The sequence below is a fragment of the Somniosus microcephalus genome, chromosome 1 (genome assembly GCF_052327205.1).
Source record: "Somniosus microcephalus isolate GS21.2 chromosome 1, FLI_Smic_1.0, whole genome shotgun sequence".
NCBI classification, from domain to species: domain Eukaryota; kingdom Metazoa; phylum Chordata; class Chondrichthyes; order Squaliformes; family Somniosidae; genus Somniosus; species Somniosus microcephalus.
The window spans coordinates 245053590-245071529 of record NC_140987.1 but is presented as its reverse complement, the minus strand read 5'-3'; the positions used below and the strand labels follow the sequence as shown (position 1 = coordinate 245071529).

Genomic DNA, 17940 nt, shown 5'->3' with positions numbered 1-17940 from the left:
CTTGTGTAATCTCTCCTTGTAATTTAAACCTTGGAGTCCAGGTATCACTGCGGTAAACCTACACTGCACTCTCTCCAAGGCCAATATATCCTTCCTAAGGTGTGGTGCCTAGAACTGCTCTCAGTATTCCACACCACTCCTTCAGCCACATGTTCACCTCCCTAATCTGCTTATCGCTTCGCCAATTTGCGCATAGCTCAGGTAATAATCCAGATTACAACCCTTGAGGTCCTGTTCTTTAATTTAGTTCCTAGTACTCACCAAACAACAACAACCACAACTTGTATTTATATAGCACCTTTAACATAGTAAAACATCCCAAGGCGCTTCACAGGAATATTATAAAACAAAAAAATTGACAGATACATAAGGAGAAATTAGGGCAGGTGACCAAAAGCTTGGTCAAAGAGGTAGGTTTTAAGGAGCGTCTTAAAGGAGGAAAGAGAGGTAGAGAGGTTTAAACAGGGATTTGTAGAGCTTAGGGCCTAGAAGGCAACAGACAGTACGGCCACCAATGGTTGAACAATTATAATCAGGGATGCCCAAGAGGGCAGAATTAGAGGAGTGCAGCTATCTCGGGGGGTTGTGGGCTGAAGGAGATAACAGAGATAGGGAGGGGCAAGGCAGTGGAGGGATTTGAAAACAAGGATGAAAATTTTGAAATCGAGGCGTTGCTTAACCGGGAGCCAATGTAGGTCAGCGAGCACAGGGGTAAAGGGTGAACAGGACTTGGTGCGAGTTAGGACACGGGCAGCCGAGTTTTGGATGATCTCAAGTTTACGTACTGTAGAATGTGGGAGGCCAGCCAGGAGTGCATTGGAATAGTCCAGTCGAGAGGTGACAAAGGCATGGATGAGGGTTTCAACAGCGGATGATCTGAGGCAAGGCCGGAGACAGGCAATGTTACCGAGGTGGAAATAGGCGATCTTAGTTGTGCTGCGGATGTGGTCAGAAGCTCATTTCAGGCTCAAATACGACACCAAGGTTGTGAACAGTGTGGTTCAGCCACATACAGAAGTTAGGGAGAGGGATGGAGTCAATGGCTAGGGAACGGAGTTTGTGGTGGGGACCAAAAACAATGGCTTCGGTCTTCCCAATATTTAATTGGTGAAAATGTCTGCTCATCCAGAACTGGATGTCGGATAAGCAGTCTGACAATTTAGTGACCATGGAGGGATCGAGAGAAGTGGTAGTGAGGTAGAGCTGGGCATCATCAGCGTACATGTGGAAACTGATGCTGTGTTTTTGGATGATGTCGCCAAGGGGCAACATGTAGAGGAGAAATAGGAAGGGGCCAAGGATAGATCCTTGGGGGACACCAGAGGTAACCATGCGGGAGCGGGAAGAGAAGCTGTTGCAGGTGATTTTCTGGCTACGATTAACTAGATAAGAATGGAACCAGGCGAGTGCAGTCCCACCCAGCTGGATGACAGTGGAGAGGCATTGGAGGAGGATGGAGTGGCCAACCGTATCAAAGGCTGCAGAAAAGTCAAGAAGGATGAGGAGAGATAGTTTACCTTTGTCACAATCATTTGTGACTTTGACGAGAGCTGTTTCGGTGCTGCGGCAGGGGCAGGATTCAAACATGGAGTTGTGGGAAAGATGGGCACGGATTTGGGAGGTGACAACACGTTGGAGATAGTGTAGGGGTTGTTGGTTGGGTGGTCGGTTTGGCCCAGGCCTGACCCAGTGGACGTTTTCGAGGCGTCCCCACACTCCCACTTAGTTCTGACACTGGCATCCTCCCAGGCAGCTGATGCGCAGAATAACAAGCTCGAGACAGACAAGCAGGTGAAAGGTTAAAATAATAACGGTTTTATTGAGAGAAAAATAAAAAGCAAGCAAGCAAAGAAATTAATTGGTTCAACGATACTAAACCAAGGCTACAGCTCTATACACTTTAAAAAGAAAAAAAAAAGGAATATATATTCAAAACAGAGGGCACGCGAGTGCGGGAAGGAGTACGACACATCGAGGGGTATCACACATTAACACTCCCCTTAGCCTTATCCCCACCTCCTACACTATCCCTAACCTAGGTCGAACTAAAGGGGGGTCAGACTCTCATGCTCACCCAATGCATTGGAATAAAGGCCTTTAGGTTGTCCTGGGACTGCAGCTTTAGTTGGTCTGGCCTGGTAAAGTTCAGTGTGCACTGGCCACACACTCTCCCGTCAGTCAGGTAGTGGATCTTCCTCCTTGGCTGGGCGAAAAGGCTTCCCTCCTGGGTCGGGCTGCGCCGTTTAGCGAGGCCCGCTCTGTGCTCCGGTCCGTACCGGGATGGTGCACTCCGTCCCGTCTTCCTGGTTCCACTCTGAATCCCTGCCTGAGGTGGTGGACACGGGGGGGTGCGGGGGGAACACTCAGGTTTAAATCGGGAGGCAGTACGGACCGGGAGCTTCGCCTGCTTACCAAAGCATGGGCCTGCTGCGCATAGTCTTCCCCGTCTTGGAGACTGCTTCTCCCAGTAGAGTCCTTGAAGTTTTCCTTTCGCTGCGAAGTCCCAGGATGAAATCGAAGTGAAGTGTAGAAGCTATCTCTCCCGAAGTGTGTTCCAAGTCAAAGTGTCTCCAACTGCTCTTTCTGTCTGCTTGCTAAAAAGTTATACTCTCTCGATCTGCCTTGCCTCCCCCAGATCGAGAGGTGTCCCAGGTTACTTCGTTAACTGTAAATGGCTGCAAAACAGCCGATTTCCCACTAACGGCCTCATCACCGGCCCTCATTGTTTTTGGTTTCAGTCACACAATGGTGTCTCTGGTGCCTAGTCCTCTAAAACGGTTTCTGATATGATTGGATCTGTTAGGATGGGCCCGATAATAGTTTTAACTAGCTTAACCCTGATTGCAGTGCAACCAGGTTCATTGTTCTTACCGGCCTACTGGCGACTTGCTATTACATATTCAATTCCATGTCTGGCCTGGAATCCACATTGGGACTGTGGAATTCCAGGCCCTGTCTCCAGTCTTGTTGCTGGGGAGAAAAATGACTTGCTTCCAGCAGCTTTCTGGTCACGTGTCCCAGAACTCCATTTTGTACGTTTAAAAAGTGGCCAACTTTGTTTGATTCGGAAAGCAGGCGAGGTGGGGGAATTTTGCAAACTCCCTACACCCCCGTGATACATAATAATTTTTCTTGAAAATTCCATTACGTATCATAATTCTGGCCCTCCTTAGTCGACCTTCCCCTTAGATTAATCTCTCCCCTCTACAGATACCCGCGATACATCGCACTTCCCATAACGCGAGACCGTGGTGTACACAAGCAGCTAGAAAAGGAAAAATCAACCAAGTACATTACATTACTTACATCCAAACATGGAGGGGCTCCGACGTCCCTGCTCAGTTCGGTACATTCATCATTCACAATCTTTATTAACAACCGCGCCGCAAGAATTCTCATAGTACAGAGAGTCCCTTGGGAGGGTTTACGCAGACGAATCCCCGTTGATTCCCACGTAGTGTTCCTGCCAAGTTCTTTGGTTGCGGAACTGTGTCAACCGACCCCTCCCTCTACACTGCATGCAGACTAGGTACAGTACGATCCCTATCTGACACACCACCAGGATGTGGGAGGCCAGACGGATCCACGAGGGGACCTTTACATTCTCAAAAATGTCCCACCACGGTGGAACCACTATATCCAAAATCTTGGACCCTATATCTATCGTCTTTTGCTCTAGGGTGTAAAAGTGTTTTTGGGAAACCACTATGGCCTTCAGTAGCTTTGCGAGGTGTTCAGGGAGAGGGGGAATCTCGTAGCCGAAGTGTGCTACATACTGTAACAAGTTGGTTACATTCTCTTTAACCGTGAGGTGAACGGTCGAGGGCTCCGGGATGGGGACAATTCATTCCTGGGCCACTTGAACTTCTGCCTCGGGTTTGAAACAGAAACTGCTATCACTCACCGCACACCAGCTGTGCTGTCCGTGCCGGTAGTGGGACGCGCCGGTGGTGACACAGTAGGTCCCACCTCCTATATATGCCACCTGGGGGGGAACGTGGCCTTGTGCCATCGCCTCCATGGTGCAATTTATAGGTTTCGCGCCAGCAGCTCTGAACCCACACTGCGGTCTTAAAAAGGCATTCAAGTGCTGGGGACACAGGATTATGTGTGCTCCCCGGCTCCGGCACCCTGAAAGGTCCGTGCCTGTCATTTCGTGCTCCCACTTGATGACGTAAGGCGGGACCGCGGCGAAACGAATGTGCGCACCCCCTTGGATCACTCCAATATTCTCCACCCTGTACACCGGTGCGGGTCGGGCTGTCCTACCCATGACCGGCATCCTAACAACCACCCCCATGACTGTGTGGTTAGACCGACCACAGTCCACGGGAACTGGATAAGCCTCGGAGGCTAGCCGGAGTTGGCACGGGCTCAATGCGTTTTCATACGGGTGGAGGGCGGCGAGGTGTTTGTTACTGATCCAGGAGGGGACCAAACCCTGTTTCAGGTCCTCCAGATTACTGCGGCCCTCGCCCAGTAACCATGCCCCGTACAGTACTGGTCAGACGCATTCCTGTCCTCCCGTATGAGAGCATTTACCGTTTTTGCATGCTTCTCCAACTCTACTATGATTTCCTTCAAATGGACTGTCATAGCCTGGTCCTCATGCAACTCCGAGCTCACTACTTTGTTCTCATCCATGAGAATCCCCTTTAGCTGTGTTTTCAGCTCATTTATCTGGGTCTGTAACTCAATGTCATCTAAAGAGTTGATGACAGAAGTCCCAGTATTAAACGCGGTGAAAGTATCACCCAAAATACCTCTTCTCTGTCTCCCCGTGTCGCCCAAAAACTCGCGTGTAGTGTAGAGTTCAGTCCTATCCCCACTAGAAAAATCAAATTCGTAAAACCTCCCGAACATGTCCTTTAAGAGGGCCTGGTATAACTGTTCTGTTTCCTTGGGGCACCACTCGGGTAGACGGACCTCGGTGAGATTTAAGATCACCGAGGCCACCGCGTAGTGTACCCCTTGGTACAGCACCTGATCGGTAGGCACTAGTACCAGTCCATTCCCAGGTCCCTTAGTGGTGGTAGGGCACCCTTCCCGGGGTGTCCTATTAGGTGGATAACGGCTTGCGGGTGCGTGCCACCAGTTCCGTGGCTTTAACTGGGGCTGCCCCTTGAAAAACCACGCATGAACGTATGTGAGAGCCCCACCTTATCCCCTTCCCCTGCCAGGCGGCAGAGAAGACAACCGAGATTCCTGCGGGGCAAGCCTCCTTCGATCCCCACATAAATCCCTTGCTCGGATTCCCACCATTTGTCCCATTGTCCTTTCTGCCGTAGCAGTGACAGTTCAGTGGGTGTTATTGTCCATTCGCACCCACGTGGATGAAGCGTCTTTTAAGTTATTCTTTAACTTGTGGATCCACCACCATCGCGCAGCCGGGATCCTTCCGGTACAGGTCAGGCAGACCTTCTTGCCAACGATGACTCCCACACGCGCAGCCAATATTTCCACCGTGGAACACACTAGGGATACCTGGCCGTAGGTGAAATCGGGCTGGTCAGAATACCGCGTGGAATTGGACCCGACCCATCCGATTTACCCAGCTGTCTCACAAGCAGCTATACCAGATGTCAGAAGACCTGCCAAGGAGTTTCAGCACTATAGAAAGAATGGGAGTCTGCTTCCAGCCAGTATGGTGTCATCTTGCAAGGCATCACCAGTCTGCAGTCTACCTTGGAGAATGTGGCCACCTCCAGAGACACTGCATCTGGGCCCTCATAACCAGAACCAATGTCACCAGCCTTTACAGCTTTATTGGAAGCTCAAACAGCTGCCATGCAGGCTCTGGACTCCACCTTGGAGAAACAAGTCCACCTCGAACAACCGGATAGAGACTTTGAAGGAGTCACTCAGCTTCTGTAGTGTTCACTCCTGCAAATCAGTGGAAGTAATGAACCATAGCCCCATGGGAGTGGAACTGTGATCAATCCATGTGGCCCCTCTCTCAGGACAGCTGCTCCTTCACTACCTCAGCCACCCGCTGCAAGCATCTCCAGGGTCCAAATTTGAACAACAGCATCCTTCCACCAGCTTTGTTGAATCTACTATCTCGTGGGAGTAATAATTTGTAACCTTTTATAAAAAGGAACCATGGGTTGAAACTTGGGTGAGAAATGAAGTCAAGTATTGCATTGGGAATTAAATATATCAGTGTAATCACATTTAGCACTTTGGTCTGCAGTGCAGTTTAACAGCAGCTTCTGGCTCTGCATGTCATTTATATAGAAGATGGCTGAATGGTTTCAGTGTTCTTTAGCTGGATTAAGGGAGCAGCAAGGATGTAGCAAGGACTGTTAAGGTAAAGGGGCTTTGTTTAATTTCAGAGGGCACAGGAACGAGCTGTTCAATCCCTCATCTCTTGGTGCAAAGTGACCCTCATCTGATGAGGACTGCTGCAGTTTCTCTGCCTCCTCCAAATGCAGGCCACTATGGCAAGGTTGTGCAGGATGCAGCACATCACTATGGGCATATTGTAGGGAGCCCCTAGACCTGTGCAGACTCCTAAACCTGTTTCAGCAGCCCTACTGGTGTGCTCAATTACATGTGATTAAACCAGTGTTGATCAAGGGCATTGTGTGGTGGGTCATGAGCCACAGGAGGTATCCTGTCCCCCAGCAGCCATCATGACAACTGTGTGGGTACCTTGCACAAACTTCCATGATCCTGTTCTGTGATCAGAGGCGAGATATTGAGTGGTATCCTTCCTAATCACAAATGCTGCGGGCTGGGCTCTTGGATGCAAGGGAAGCCAGCCATTGCTGCAAGTCAGTGCGTTGGGGAATATGATGCACTGGTTAGCCCTGGCAAACTGAGCATGGAGGGCCCACTTATAGCAGCTGTGTACTGCAGACTGAAATGTCCCCTGTAGCAGGCTAGAGTGAACCAGTGATTTTGACAGCCAATGGCACAGCATGATGCCATGGTCTGGCAGGTAGCAGGTCCTATTACAGAAGGCTGCAGGTCTTCAACCACCTGCCTGGAAAAGTAGAGCCTCCTTCAAATAGATCCAGGAAACTGACTTGGGCTCTTACATACAGCCCCTGCCCCTTACCTGCTGTCTTTGAATACATCCAGCTGGTGCTTGTGCACAAGTACTTCAGTGTAATATCAGTTAACTTATAAATTTACAACATAAATTACATACATCTTTGCTACGAAACCAACAGTAAAATTTGCATATTAGATTTTGGCACCAATCAAAATTATAAAATTGACTGGTTTATTTTTGAAAGGGGTACCCTGCTTTACACCCAAGTAATTACCTGTAACTGTATATAGTCACAATTTAATTCCAGACTCCCAGCTGAAGTTGAATGATTGAAAAGTGGCAAGGCCTGAGTTTACCATACCTGTAGTCTTAAAACAAAGATGAGAGAAACCATCAGTGATAGATAATCCAACAATTAATTTATGCATATACAAAAAGAAAAACTTTATTATAAAACTACAAATGCTACATTTGCTAATTGCAAGTACAAAAGATTTGTAGTACAAAATATAGAACAAGGAGCAGACCAAGAAAGTGACAAATGGATTGGAGGATGTTTAAATGTTTTGGGGGTGAGTTCAGGTGAAGGATGGCATCACTCAGGACACATTTCCAACTTCTACACCTAATGTCAGTCTCCAGCATGCCTAGGGCAGCTACAGATTGATTACAATCAGAACAAAGTTCTCTGGATTCTGCTCCAATAATGTGCCTTAACCCAAAACTACTGAACAGCCCAAAGGCACCAGTCATTCCAGTGACATTTCAAAGATTGCTAATTAATACTAAAATGGACAGTTTTGCTGTAGACATGTATTTCATTGGAACTGTACAGTTGGAGACCACAAACAATTTAATTTAGGACCCTCACATCCCATTACATTGGACTAATTAGAACCCAAGGTCCGAGGTAAAATGATATTGTGCCACCCACTGTCCAAGACTGAAGTTCACAGCTGCAATTGCAAGTTAGTTAGTGACTTCTGTATAAATTCAAATGTACAATATGCATGAAAAAAGTTTTTAAAATTCCAAATTCGGTTTTCATCAAGGAACGCCACATCTTCTGCTGGTCAACAGAATTATTTTCCATTTCAGGTACCCAGCCATCAACAAATGCTCAGGTCAGGCATAACATGGCGAGATGGAGTAAAATTACTTCTGCTCTGCTTCAAGACCAGCTAGATTGGCCCATCCCTGCTAAAAACAGTTTTGAGGCTTATTTCACATAGGGTCCCAAGGCCAGTAGACTTTCATTCCAACAGTCTAGGCTGGATTTGATTCCAGGTCAGAGATGAAATACTAGTATGTAACCCATTGCAACATTCAGTCCGTGTTAAAAGTTTATTAACTGTCCCACTTCATTAGCCAGGAAAGTGCCTTGACTGGTGTATGAATTTTCACAATTGGTAGCACATGCCCTTTCTGGTTCTTCATCTGAAAAAGAAAGAATTAAAACTAGTACTTACACAAAAACAAAAAAGTTGTTTATCAGCAAGTATCATTTAAAAGGCAGCATCACTGTAAGCAGTGAAGCTATAAAACACAGTGCGTGGTGCTTACAGATCAGTTACTGGTGGTTGGACCAATTTGAAGTAATGGAGGGTGTTCCAGCTTGACAACACTACAGTAATGCATACACTAGTTTGCATCTCCAGATCATAAATGGTTCACCTATGGACCATTTGCAGCAAAGTCTAAATTTCCTCATGGGTCTTGCCTCAACATGGAGCAATACTGAAGAGATGCCATCCACTATTCAATATAATGGATTTTCCAGAGGAAACAACACAGTTGACTGTCTTATTTATATAGGTTAATGCCTTGCAGAGGTAAATTGCAGGTTTCAGTCTAAGTGCACATCAGTCTCTGCCACAAACAAAATCACTATCGAAGCAAACAAAAAAAAATGCACCTAAGGTAATATACTTGGTGTAATTCATTTCTGTGGCAACTCTGAATCTGTCATTTCCAGTTCCTTCCAATACTATCCACCACCAATGAGAGTCCTGGAACATTGAACAACAATGTTCTTTGGCTCAAAATGCTTTCTTCAGATAACTTAATCCAAGTAAGACAATATCTAGAATGGCGTTGTATTTTTCAGTTGAACTGGACATAGTATACAATTTGCACATGCCCACTGTCAAAACCATGTCAAGTATATGGCTAGACATGGTTCAGTTGAATAAATAAGTGTCAGGCCTGGCACCAAAGCTGCAGGTAAACAGAATTTACAGAAACAGGCAAGCATTATTTACATAGCCCTTTCAAATTGGAAATGCCCCAAGTTGCTACACAGAAAGGAGTTTATACCATTAGTATGGGTAGAGAGAAGAGTTAGGGCAGATTACCAAAGCAGCTTTTGAAAGTGGAGAGAGATGGGGCAAAATGGAATGGTTTCAAAGCTCTGCCAACAATGGTATAGCAGGAAGAAAACCAGAGAGTCAGAAGAGTGGAGAGTGCAAAAGGAATCTGTAGGATGGCCAATGCAGTAGAGGGATTTGTAATATTACAATTTCAAAATCAGCGCACTGGAAGTCAATAGAGGGCAAAAATAGGGTTGATACACGAGCAGAAAATGGGGGTGGCAGGGTTCTAGATGGGTTGCAATTTATACATGCTAGAGCTCAGAAGGCTGGCCTAGGAGAATGCTGGAAAGGTCAAGTTTGGAAATGCCAAAGGCATGAAGGAGGATTCCACAATGGCACAGGAGTTGAGATATGAACAGAGATGCAAGTAGACTATCTTGCTGATGGACTGGATGTGGGTTTGACGGAGATACACTGTTGAGTAGAGCTTCACAGTAGTCAGTTCTCGGTCTATTTGCTGTTAACATTATTCAGTAATCTGTGGAGGGTAGTTCCACCGTTTCAAACAAAAATGAGTGATAGTTAACTGTCGACAGGTGACAATATAAAAAGGTTCACAGCATTCAAAAGGAAGGATGTCCATTATCAAAGATGGAAAAGAACTTGGAGTAATCATCATTCTTTGAAAGTTTTAATGTGGACAATGTAAAACTGTTAGAGTTAATCAGGTACAGCATGGAGGATATTTAAGGTTTCTAATTTGTAGATCAATGAGGCCACATTTGAAATACAGTAGTTCATGTAATGTCCTTCAAAAGGATAGTGCTGGAAAAGTTCAGAGGAGTAAGAACAGAAATGTTCCTACTCCTCTGAACTTTTCCAGGGACTCAGGTCAATGGAATGCAGTCTGAATTTATTATTGAAAAAAAAGATGAATCTTTAAAGTGGAGGATTATACTATGTAAGGAGGCTAAGTGATAAAACATGCAAAACTAGGGCACAAGTGGTGAAAACAACTGGTGGAACTCAAAAGTAGAATGGTCACCAGGGCCCAATGACATGCATCCTAAAATGAGAAGGAACTGGAACAGACCCCAACCATAGACTTTCAAACATCCTTGGATTGGAAGTTGCGTCAGAGGACTGGTGGATTGCCACTGTTGAAAAAGGGATAAACCAGGTGGCTATATAAACCAGTCAGCCTCAAATTAACTCCCATCATGCTAGAGTTTCCAAACCAAACAAAAATCAAACCCCAGTAAGCTCAGAGGCTGCAATATTGATAAAATTACTCGCCTAGAAAGCAATGCATTAAAGATAGCCAACATGGATTTGAAAGTAGTGAGTGCCTGACAAATTTAGTATTCTTTAAAGAAGGAAAAAAGGACTGGGGGTGTTTTGATAAGGAAAATGCAGATGATGTCATGCATATGGATTTTCAAAAGGTGTCCGATAAGGTGCTGCATTGGAGGTTTGTTGGTAGAATTCATAGAAACATAGAAAGTTACAGCACGGAAAGAGGCCATTTCGGCCCATCGTGTCCGAGCCAGCCAACAAAGAGCTATCCAGCCTATTCCCACGTCCCAGCTCTTGGTCCGTAGCCCTGCAGGTTACGGCATCCCAAGTACTTTTTAAATGTGGTTAGGGTTCCTGCCTCTACCACCCTTTCAGGCAGTAAGTTCCAGACACCCCCTACAACCCTCTGGGCAAAGAAATTTCCCCTCCAGTCCCCTCTAAACCTTCCACCAATTACTTTAAATTTGTGCCCCCTGGTTTTTGACCCCTCTGCCAAGGGAAATAGGTCCTTTCTATCCACTTTATCTAGGCCCCTCAATTTTATACACCTCAATCAAGTCTCCCCTCGGCCTCCTCTGTTCCAAGGAAAACAGACCCAGCCTATCCAGTCTTTCCTCATAGCCAAGATTCTCTACTCCCAGCAACATCCTTGTAAATCTCCTCAGTACCCGCTCTACTGCAATCACATCTTTCCTGTAATGTGGTGACCAGAACTGCATGCAGTACTCTAGCTGAGGCCTAACTAGTGTTTTATACAGTTGAAGCATAACCCCCCTGCTCTTGTAGTCTATGCCACAGCTAATAAAGGCAAGCATTCCGTATGCCTCTTAACCACCTTATCTACCTGGCCTGCTACCTTCAGGGATCTGTGGACATGCACTCAAAGGTCCCTTTGTTCCTCTACATTACTCAGTGTCCTGTTATTTAATGTGTATTCCCTTTCCTTGTTAGCCCTCCCCAAATGCATTACCTCACTCTTCTCCAGATTGAATTCCATTTGCCACCATTCTGCCCATCTGACCAATTTATTGATATCTTCCTGCAGTCTACAGCTTCCTTCTTCAGTACCAACCACACAGCTGATTTTAGTACAGGAAACTTTGGTTTATCCGGAGGTTATATGTCCGGAATACTCGATCTAACGGCAAAAATCAGGAGCCGTTTTCTATATATTTTTTTAGTTCTCATTGCTCCCCCGCCCCCCAGTCAAGCACTGCAAGGTCTGTAACTATAGCAACAGCTTCAGCTACAGAAGCTTGCAGCTGCAGCAGATTGTTTTGAAGCTGTTGCTAAGCAACAGGGTTTGTTGATTCACACGGAGCTTCTCAGTTCTGTATGTTTAAACATTAACTCTGGTATGTCCGGCACTTTTGATGTTACGGCACCAGCTTGGTCCCGTCATTGCCGGATATCAGAAAGTTTCCTGTATCAACTGCAAACTTCTTAATCATACTCCCTATATTAAAGAGTCTAGATCATTGATATATACCACAAAAAGCAAGGGACCCAGTACTGAGCCCTGCGGAACCCCACTGGAAACAGCCTTCCAGTCACAAAAACACCCATCAACCATTACCCTCTGCTTCACGCCTCCGAGCCAGTTTTGAATCCAACTTTGCCCTGGATCCCATGGGCTTTTAACTTAGTGACCAGTCTGCCATGTGGAACCTTATCAAAAGCCGTGCTAAAGTCCATATACACTACATCAAACGCACTACCCTCCTTGTTACTTCCTCAAAAAAATGCAATCAAGTTTGTCAGACACAACCTTCCCTTAACAAATCTGTGCCGACTATCCTTGATTAATCTGTGTCTTTCTAAAATCTAAATGAAAAAGAATTCAGTATTTGTAGGGAAATGCTGCTAGGGAAATTGACGGGATTGAAGGCCGATAAATCCCCAGGGCCTGATAATCTACATCCTAGGGTACTTAAGTGGCCCTAGAAATAGTAGATGCATTGCTGATCATCTTCTAAAATTCGCTGGAATCTGGAACTGTACCCATGGATTGGAGGGTAGCTAATGTTACCCCACTATTCAAAAAGGGTGGTAGAGAGAAAGCGGGGAATTACAAACCGGCAAGCCGGACATCAGTAGCGGGGAAAATGCTAGAGTCCATTATAAAGGATGTAATAGCTGAGCACTTGGAAAACAATGACAGGATCGGACAAAGTCAACATGGATTTACAAAAGGCAAATCATGCTTGACTAATCTACTGGAATTTTTTGAGGATGTAACTGGGAAAATAGATAAGGCAGAACCAGTAGATGTGGTGTATTTGGACTTTCAAAAGGCTTTCGATAAGGTCCCGCATAAGAGATTAGCGTGTAAAGTTAAGGCACATGGGATTGGGGGCAAGGTATTGACTTGGATAGAGAACTGGTTGGCGGACAGAAAGCAGAGAGTAGGAATTAACGGGTCTTTTTCCAAGTGTCAGGCAGTGACTAGTGATGTACCGCAGGGATCGGTCCTTGGAGCCCAGCTATTCACAATATACATTAATGATCTAGATAAGGGAACTAGATGTAATATCTCCAAGTTTGCAGATGACACAAAGCTGGGTGGGCGTGTGCTGCGAAGAGGATGCCGAGAAACTCCAGGATGATTTGGACAGGTTGGGTGATTGCATCTGCCATGCATCTGCCCAATATAACGTGGATAAATGCGAGGTTATCCACTTTGGGGTCAAAAACAGGAAGGCAGATTATTATCTAAATGGCAATAGATTGGGAGAAGGGGAAGTGCAACGAGACCTGGGTGTCCTTATGCACCAGTCGCTGAAAGTAAGCATGCAGGTGCAGCAGGCGGTTAAGGCGGCAAATGGTAGGTTGGCCTTTGTAGCGAGAGGGTTTGAGTACAGGAGCAAGGATGTCCTGCTGCAGTTGTACAGGGCCTTGGTGAGACCACACCTTGAGTACTGTGTGCAGTTTTGGTCGCCTTATCTGAGGAAGGATGTTCTTGCCATGGAGGGAGTTCAGCGAAGATTCACAAGGCTGATCCCTGGGATGGCAGGAATGACGTATGAGGAGATTGGGTCGATTGGGCTTATACTCGCTGGAGTTTAGAAGAATGAGAGGGGATCTCATCGAAGCTTATAAAATTCTGACAGGTCTGGACAAACTAGATGCAGGTAGAATGTTCCCGATGGCTGGAGAGTCCAGAACCAGGGGTCATAGTCTAAGGATAAGGGGCAAGCCATTTAGGACAGAGATGAGGAAGAATTTCTTCACCCAGAGAGTGGTGAACCTGTGGAATTCTCTACCACAGAAGGCGGTTGAGGCCAAGTCTTTAAATATATTCAAGGAGTTAGATATATTTCTTAGAGCTAAAGGTATCAAGGGATATGGGGAGAAGGCAGGTACGGGGTCGAATGGCCTACTCCTGCTACTATCTTCGATGTTTCTATGTTACGATTAAAGGGAATATGGTAGCATGAATAGCAAGTTGGTTAAAGGACCGTAGTACAGTAGATAATGAAAGTTATTCGGACTTGAGGGACCTGGGTAAAGGGGCTACAATATCTCTCAAAAAATAGAGCACAGTTAACAGTGAAGAGCATTGAAAACCATTTCAGTTGGACAAACACAGGAATGGTGGGGGGGGGGAAAGAAAGAGAAGAAAGAGAAACTTGGGGATTCAGATACACAAAGTTTTCACAATGGGAGGACTTAAGGAACACATGAATTCAAGTGGTTAAAAAAAATCCCAGCTGCCAGCAACAAGTCTACGAGTTCCCATCAATCAGCCAGGCTGCTCAAATAAACGACCTGGAGGAACGGGACCTGCGTGGCATGGGTATCAGATTACAAAGACCGCTAAAGGATCAACTTTGTTTCAATTTTCCACTGTTTGACATCATTGGTGCCAATTTGACCGCAAAGAGTACTGCCAACCTTTATCTGCACCCTCAGGAGGATTGTCACTAGTTAGTTATTAAATAGACGATGCGCACAGGTTCACTAGGAAAACAGGTACCAAGAATTCAGTGGCACAAGCACCACAACTCAAAATACATAAATTAACTCTCACATCTTTCGGATCACAGCATGGACACACCCCAAAAAGTATTCATCAACTGGAGGGGAGGCAATTCAGCAGCAACCACCTGCCTCTACAATCCAAATAGATATTAAACCATGGATAAATGATCGTGTTTTCATACACAGACCATTGACCAATCTGTTCAGAAGATGTTAGTACAAGAGTTGAGAACACAGAACTAACAACTTATGAACAAAAGAGAGATTAAACTTTTTATACTGTGAATAATTGAAAAACTATTGCTGTTGATAAAGTAGAACTCCTAGTTCAGGATCATAGTTCTTATCTTAGGGGGGTTGGTCATTTGGCTCTTGAGGAACCCTTTTGCAGACCTAGAATGTTCTTGTACCAAATGGATCACAGAGGACAAACAAGCAACAAGTCATTAAACAAACAATATCAAACTTTATATAAAATGGGCCTTGAACAATTACCCAGCACCAAGGAATAAAATTCCACTTACCTACTGTAAGCAGAATCACAGCTATTCATCTGCTGACATTATACGCTAATAATCAAGTGCATATACTTACTCTTTGAAGGACTGTGCTCAGAAATGCCAAAAAGGTCATCTTCAAGTACCAGGCCACTCAATGGAGAGCTTCCCAAAGAATCAGGAAATAAACCAAGCTTTTGGGGTTCCAAAGATATTGGTGAAAGTGTTTCCAAAAATTTTGAATCCAGGGCAAACGGTTTATCAGCATTATCTATTTCCTCATTGACATAGTCTATTTCATCATTAAGTTCTGACTTGCATTGATCTTTACCATCACTGCTACTATGGAAATCAGAAGCTCCCATATGTTCAATTAAATTTATCTCTTCACTTCCACCATACTTTTTGGTGACCAAAAAACCCTTGCGCATTTGCTCCAATCTATTGCGTAAATCCTGCAGATCCAAGTGGGAATTATTCGGTTCAGCGGCATCCATGTTTTTAGAACTGTTCAAACTGTCAGTATCAAGCACCTCGGGAATAGTTTCCTGCAAAATTCCAAGCCTTGGAGTCGTCGTTGAGCTGGAGAGTGTAGCAATGAAATTCTGTGATTCACTCCAAGGTAATGTACACTCCAAGTCACATTCAGTATCAAAGGATGAAAAGGACTCCGAGTTTTCCAAAGTTAATTTGTTTTTGTACATTTCCATTATGACATTTTTAGACAGTTTCTCCTTTTTAATTGGAGATTTGGGACTTAATCTCCCGAGTGTCAAAAACTGTAGACAGTGATCAGAATCCATCTCATCTGTTAAAGTCGCATTGCTAGCGAGACTTCTTTTAGAAAAATTAAAGACAGAATCTTCATCAAAACTTAAAACTTGGGAACCAGAAGACGGAGAAAGAATTTTACTGATCAATGCATCTTCTGTATCACTACCTGTGGCTTTATGACTGAAGTGATGTGGTTCATCTTCAGATCCAACATCTGAGCAACCCTTTCCGGATCTCTCCCAATTACTATGTCTGCATTTGGTCTTTTCCCATAGGTGATCAGGTTTAGGAAACTGGTTGTTTTTCTCTTCATTTTTGGTGGAGTGACAGTTTGAGCCAGCTGATTCGGCATCAAGATTGGAAGCATTTTCACTCCAACAGCAGGTCCTTCCTCTAACAGATGGCAATGTTTTTCTATCAGCCGACACAATCCAGCTTTTGTGTTTCTCACCAATTTCAGCGCAGCAAAGGGGAGTAGCATCTGGGGGAGTAGTCTCATCATTAACAGACCCAGACAGGTTTATACATGCGACAGATGAAGATTCTTCAGGCTCCAATAGAACTTGGTCATTGGTACAGTGTGTGTGTTTTGGATGTGTTGATACAAACTCCTCCTGGTGTTTCCTTTGCGCAAGCTCCGATTCCTGAACTGCACATCTCCAGGAGTTCCTAATATCTGTAACTGCAACAAATTAGTTTTACTGAGCTTTAAAAAACACAAATTACACAATAAGAATTAGTGATGCTTGGAGATTTAAGAAAAAAAAAATCTTACAAGGGGAAAGGATGTGAATTTCAGCAAATCAACCTTACTCAAACCAAATATTCATTCAGTGTACAGTGCTTCCTTACACCAAACTCAATCTTGTCTTTTATCAGTTTGTTTCCATCTCCTCTTGCCTATAGTTAGGATTTAATTTGAAATAGGGCTCTGGGTTAACCATGCCTATTTCCACTTACCTTGTATACCTCCATAAGGTTTCCATTAATTTGCTTACTTGCAAGGTTCAAAACTGTTAAAAACTTCAGTATCAGAAGACAATTTAAAGATCAGCTTTAAGTTCCTTTTTGCAGCACTTCCTGGGCTCAGCAATCAGGCCCAAAGGCAGGGCCTGATCAAAACATTGGACAGAGTCAGCATAGTTGCCTCAGACTTGCACTGATGTAACAATATAGCTCCACATTATTTTTATTTTGTTGACTGCTGCTCTGCAAAGATTGGACATGGTAAGTACTGAAACAATCTGCAGAAGGTGTCAATGTATTGGTAGTCCCCAGCTCTGTCTCAAATTGCTAGTTCCACACCATTCATTAAGTATAGAAGATAGAAAATATGAAGCAACGTGCAATGCTGCGATTGAATTTCACCTACCACAGTTCTGCCCACTTGCAAATTCCATCTACCTCCTTCTGCAGGTTCTCATCCAGTCAGCTTCCTATCCTCCAAAACTCTACTGCCCATATCCTATCCTGCACCAGATCTCACTTGCGCATCCCCCTTGTCCTCACTGGCTCCCATCTCATCCTTGTGTTTAAATCCCTTCATGTCCTTGTCCCTCCCCATCGCTAACCTCCTACTGTGCTATAACCCTCAAACTAATTGGCCCAGAATTTGAGAGCAGGGCATCTCATGGCAAGCGCTGTTGGATTTCTTTCCTCACCGTTCAGCTCGAATAATTTTTGCACTGCAAATTGCCAACTAACACCTTGGTGAATGATGAGACCAATAGTTTATCTCCTTAACCAATGCAATTTAAAGGAGTCGAATGTTAGTAAAGCTCTGAAGTGGCAGCTTGGATATCTGATTATTTAAACAGTTTATTAAAATATCACTGAATTACATGCCGGAAAATGTGTAGTTCTAAGCTTTTTTGTCTATGGACCATGACAAACATATGAATAAGAGTGCCCTGCCCAGGGTTCAGTTGGTTATGAAATTCAGGAACCAAATGCAACTGCTGCCTACACACGAAAGCTATATATTTTCTAGCAATTCAAAGTCTGATGTTACTTGTGGAATCAGCATGGTGATGGTTTGTTCCTTATAATTGGAAGCAACGTTTATGGGGATGATGCTCAG

At 44.7% G+C, this 17940-nt stretch overlaps 1 protein-coding gene across 2 annotated transcripts in view; it reads right to left on the bottom strand.

Moving 5' to 3' along the window:
• Positions 1–7397: 7397 nt before the first annotated feature.
• Positions 7398–17940, bottom strand: part of haus6 (HAUS augmin-like complex, subunit 6) — a 68752-nt gene continuing 58209 nt past the window's right edge. The window contains exons 16-17 of one of the 2 annotated variants that reach the window (XM_085991573.1): positions 15184–16536; positions 7398–8437 (exon numbers count right to left, since the gene is read on the bottom strand). In XM_085991573.1, coding sequence (XP_085847699.1) covers positions 8337–8437; positions 15184–16536 — 1454 coding nt within the window. In that variant the 3' untranslated portion in view covers positions 7398–8336. Of the gene's footprint in view, positions 8438–15183; positions 16543–17940 lie in introns of both variants that reach the window. The other variant, XM_085991566.1, reaches the window with a different exon arrangement.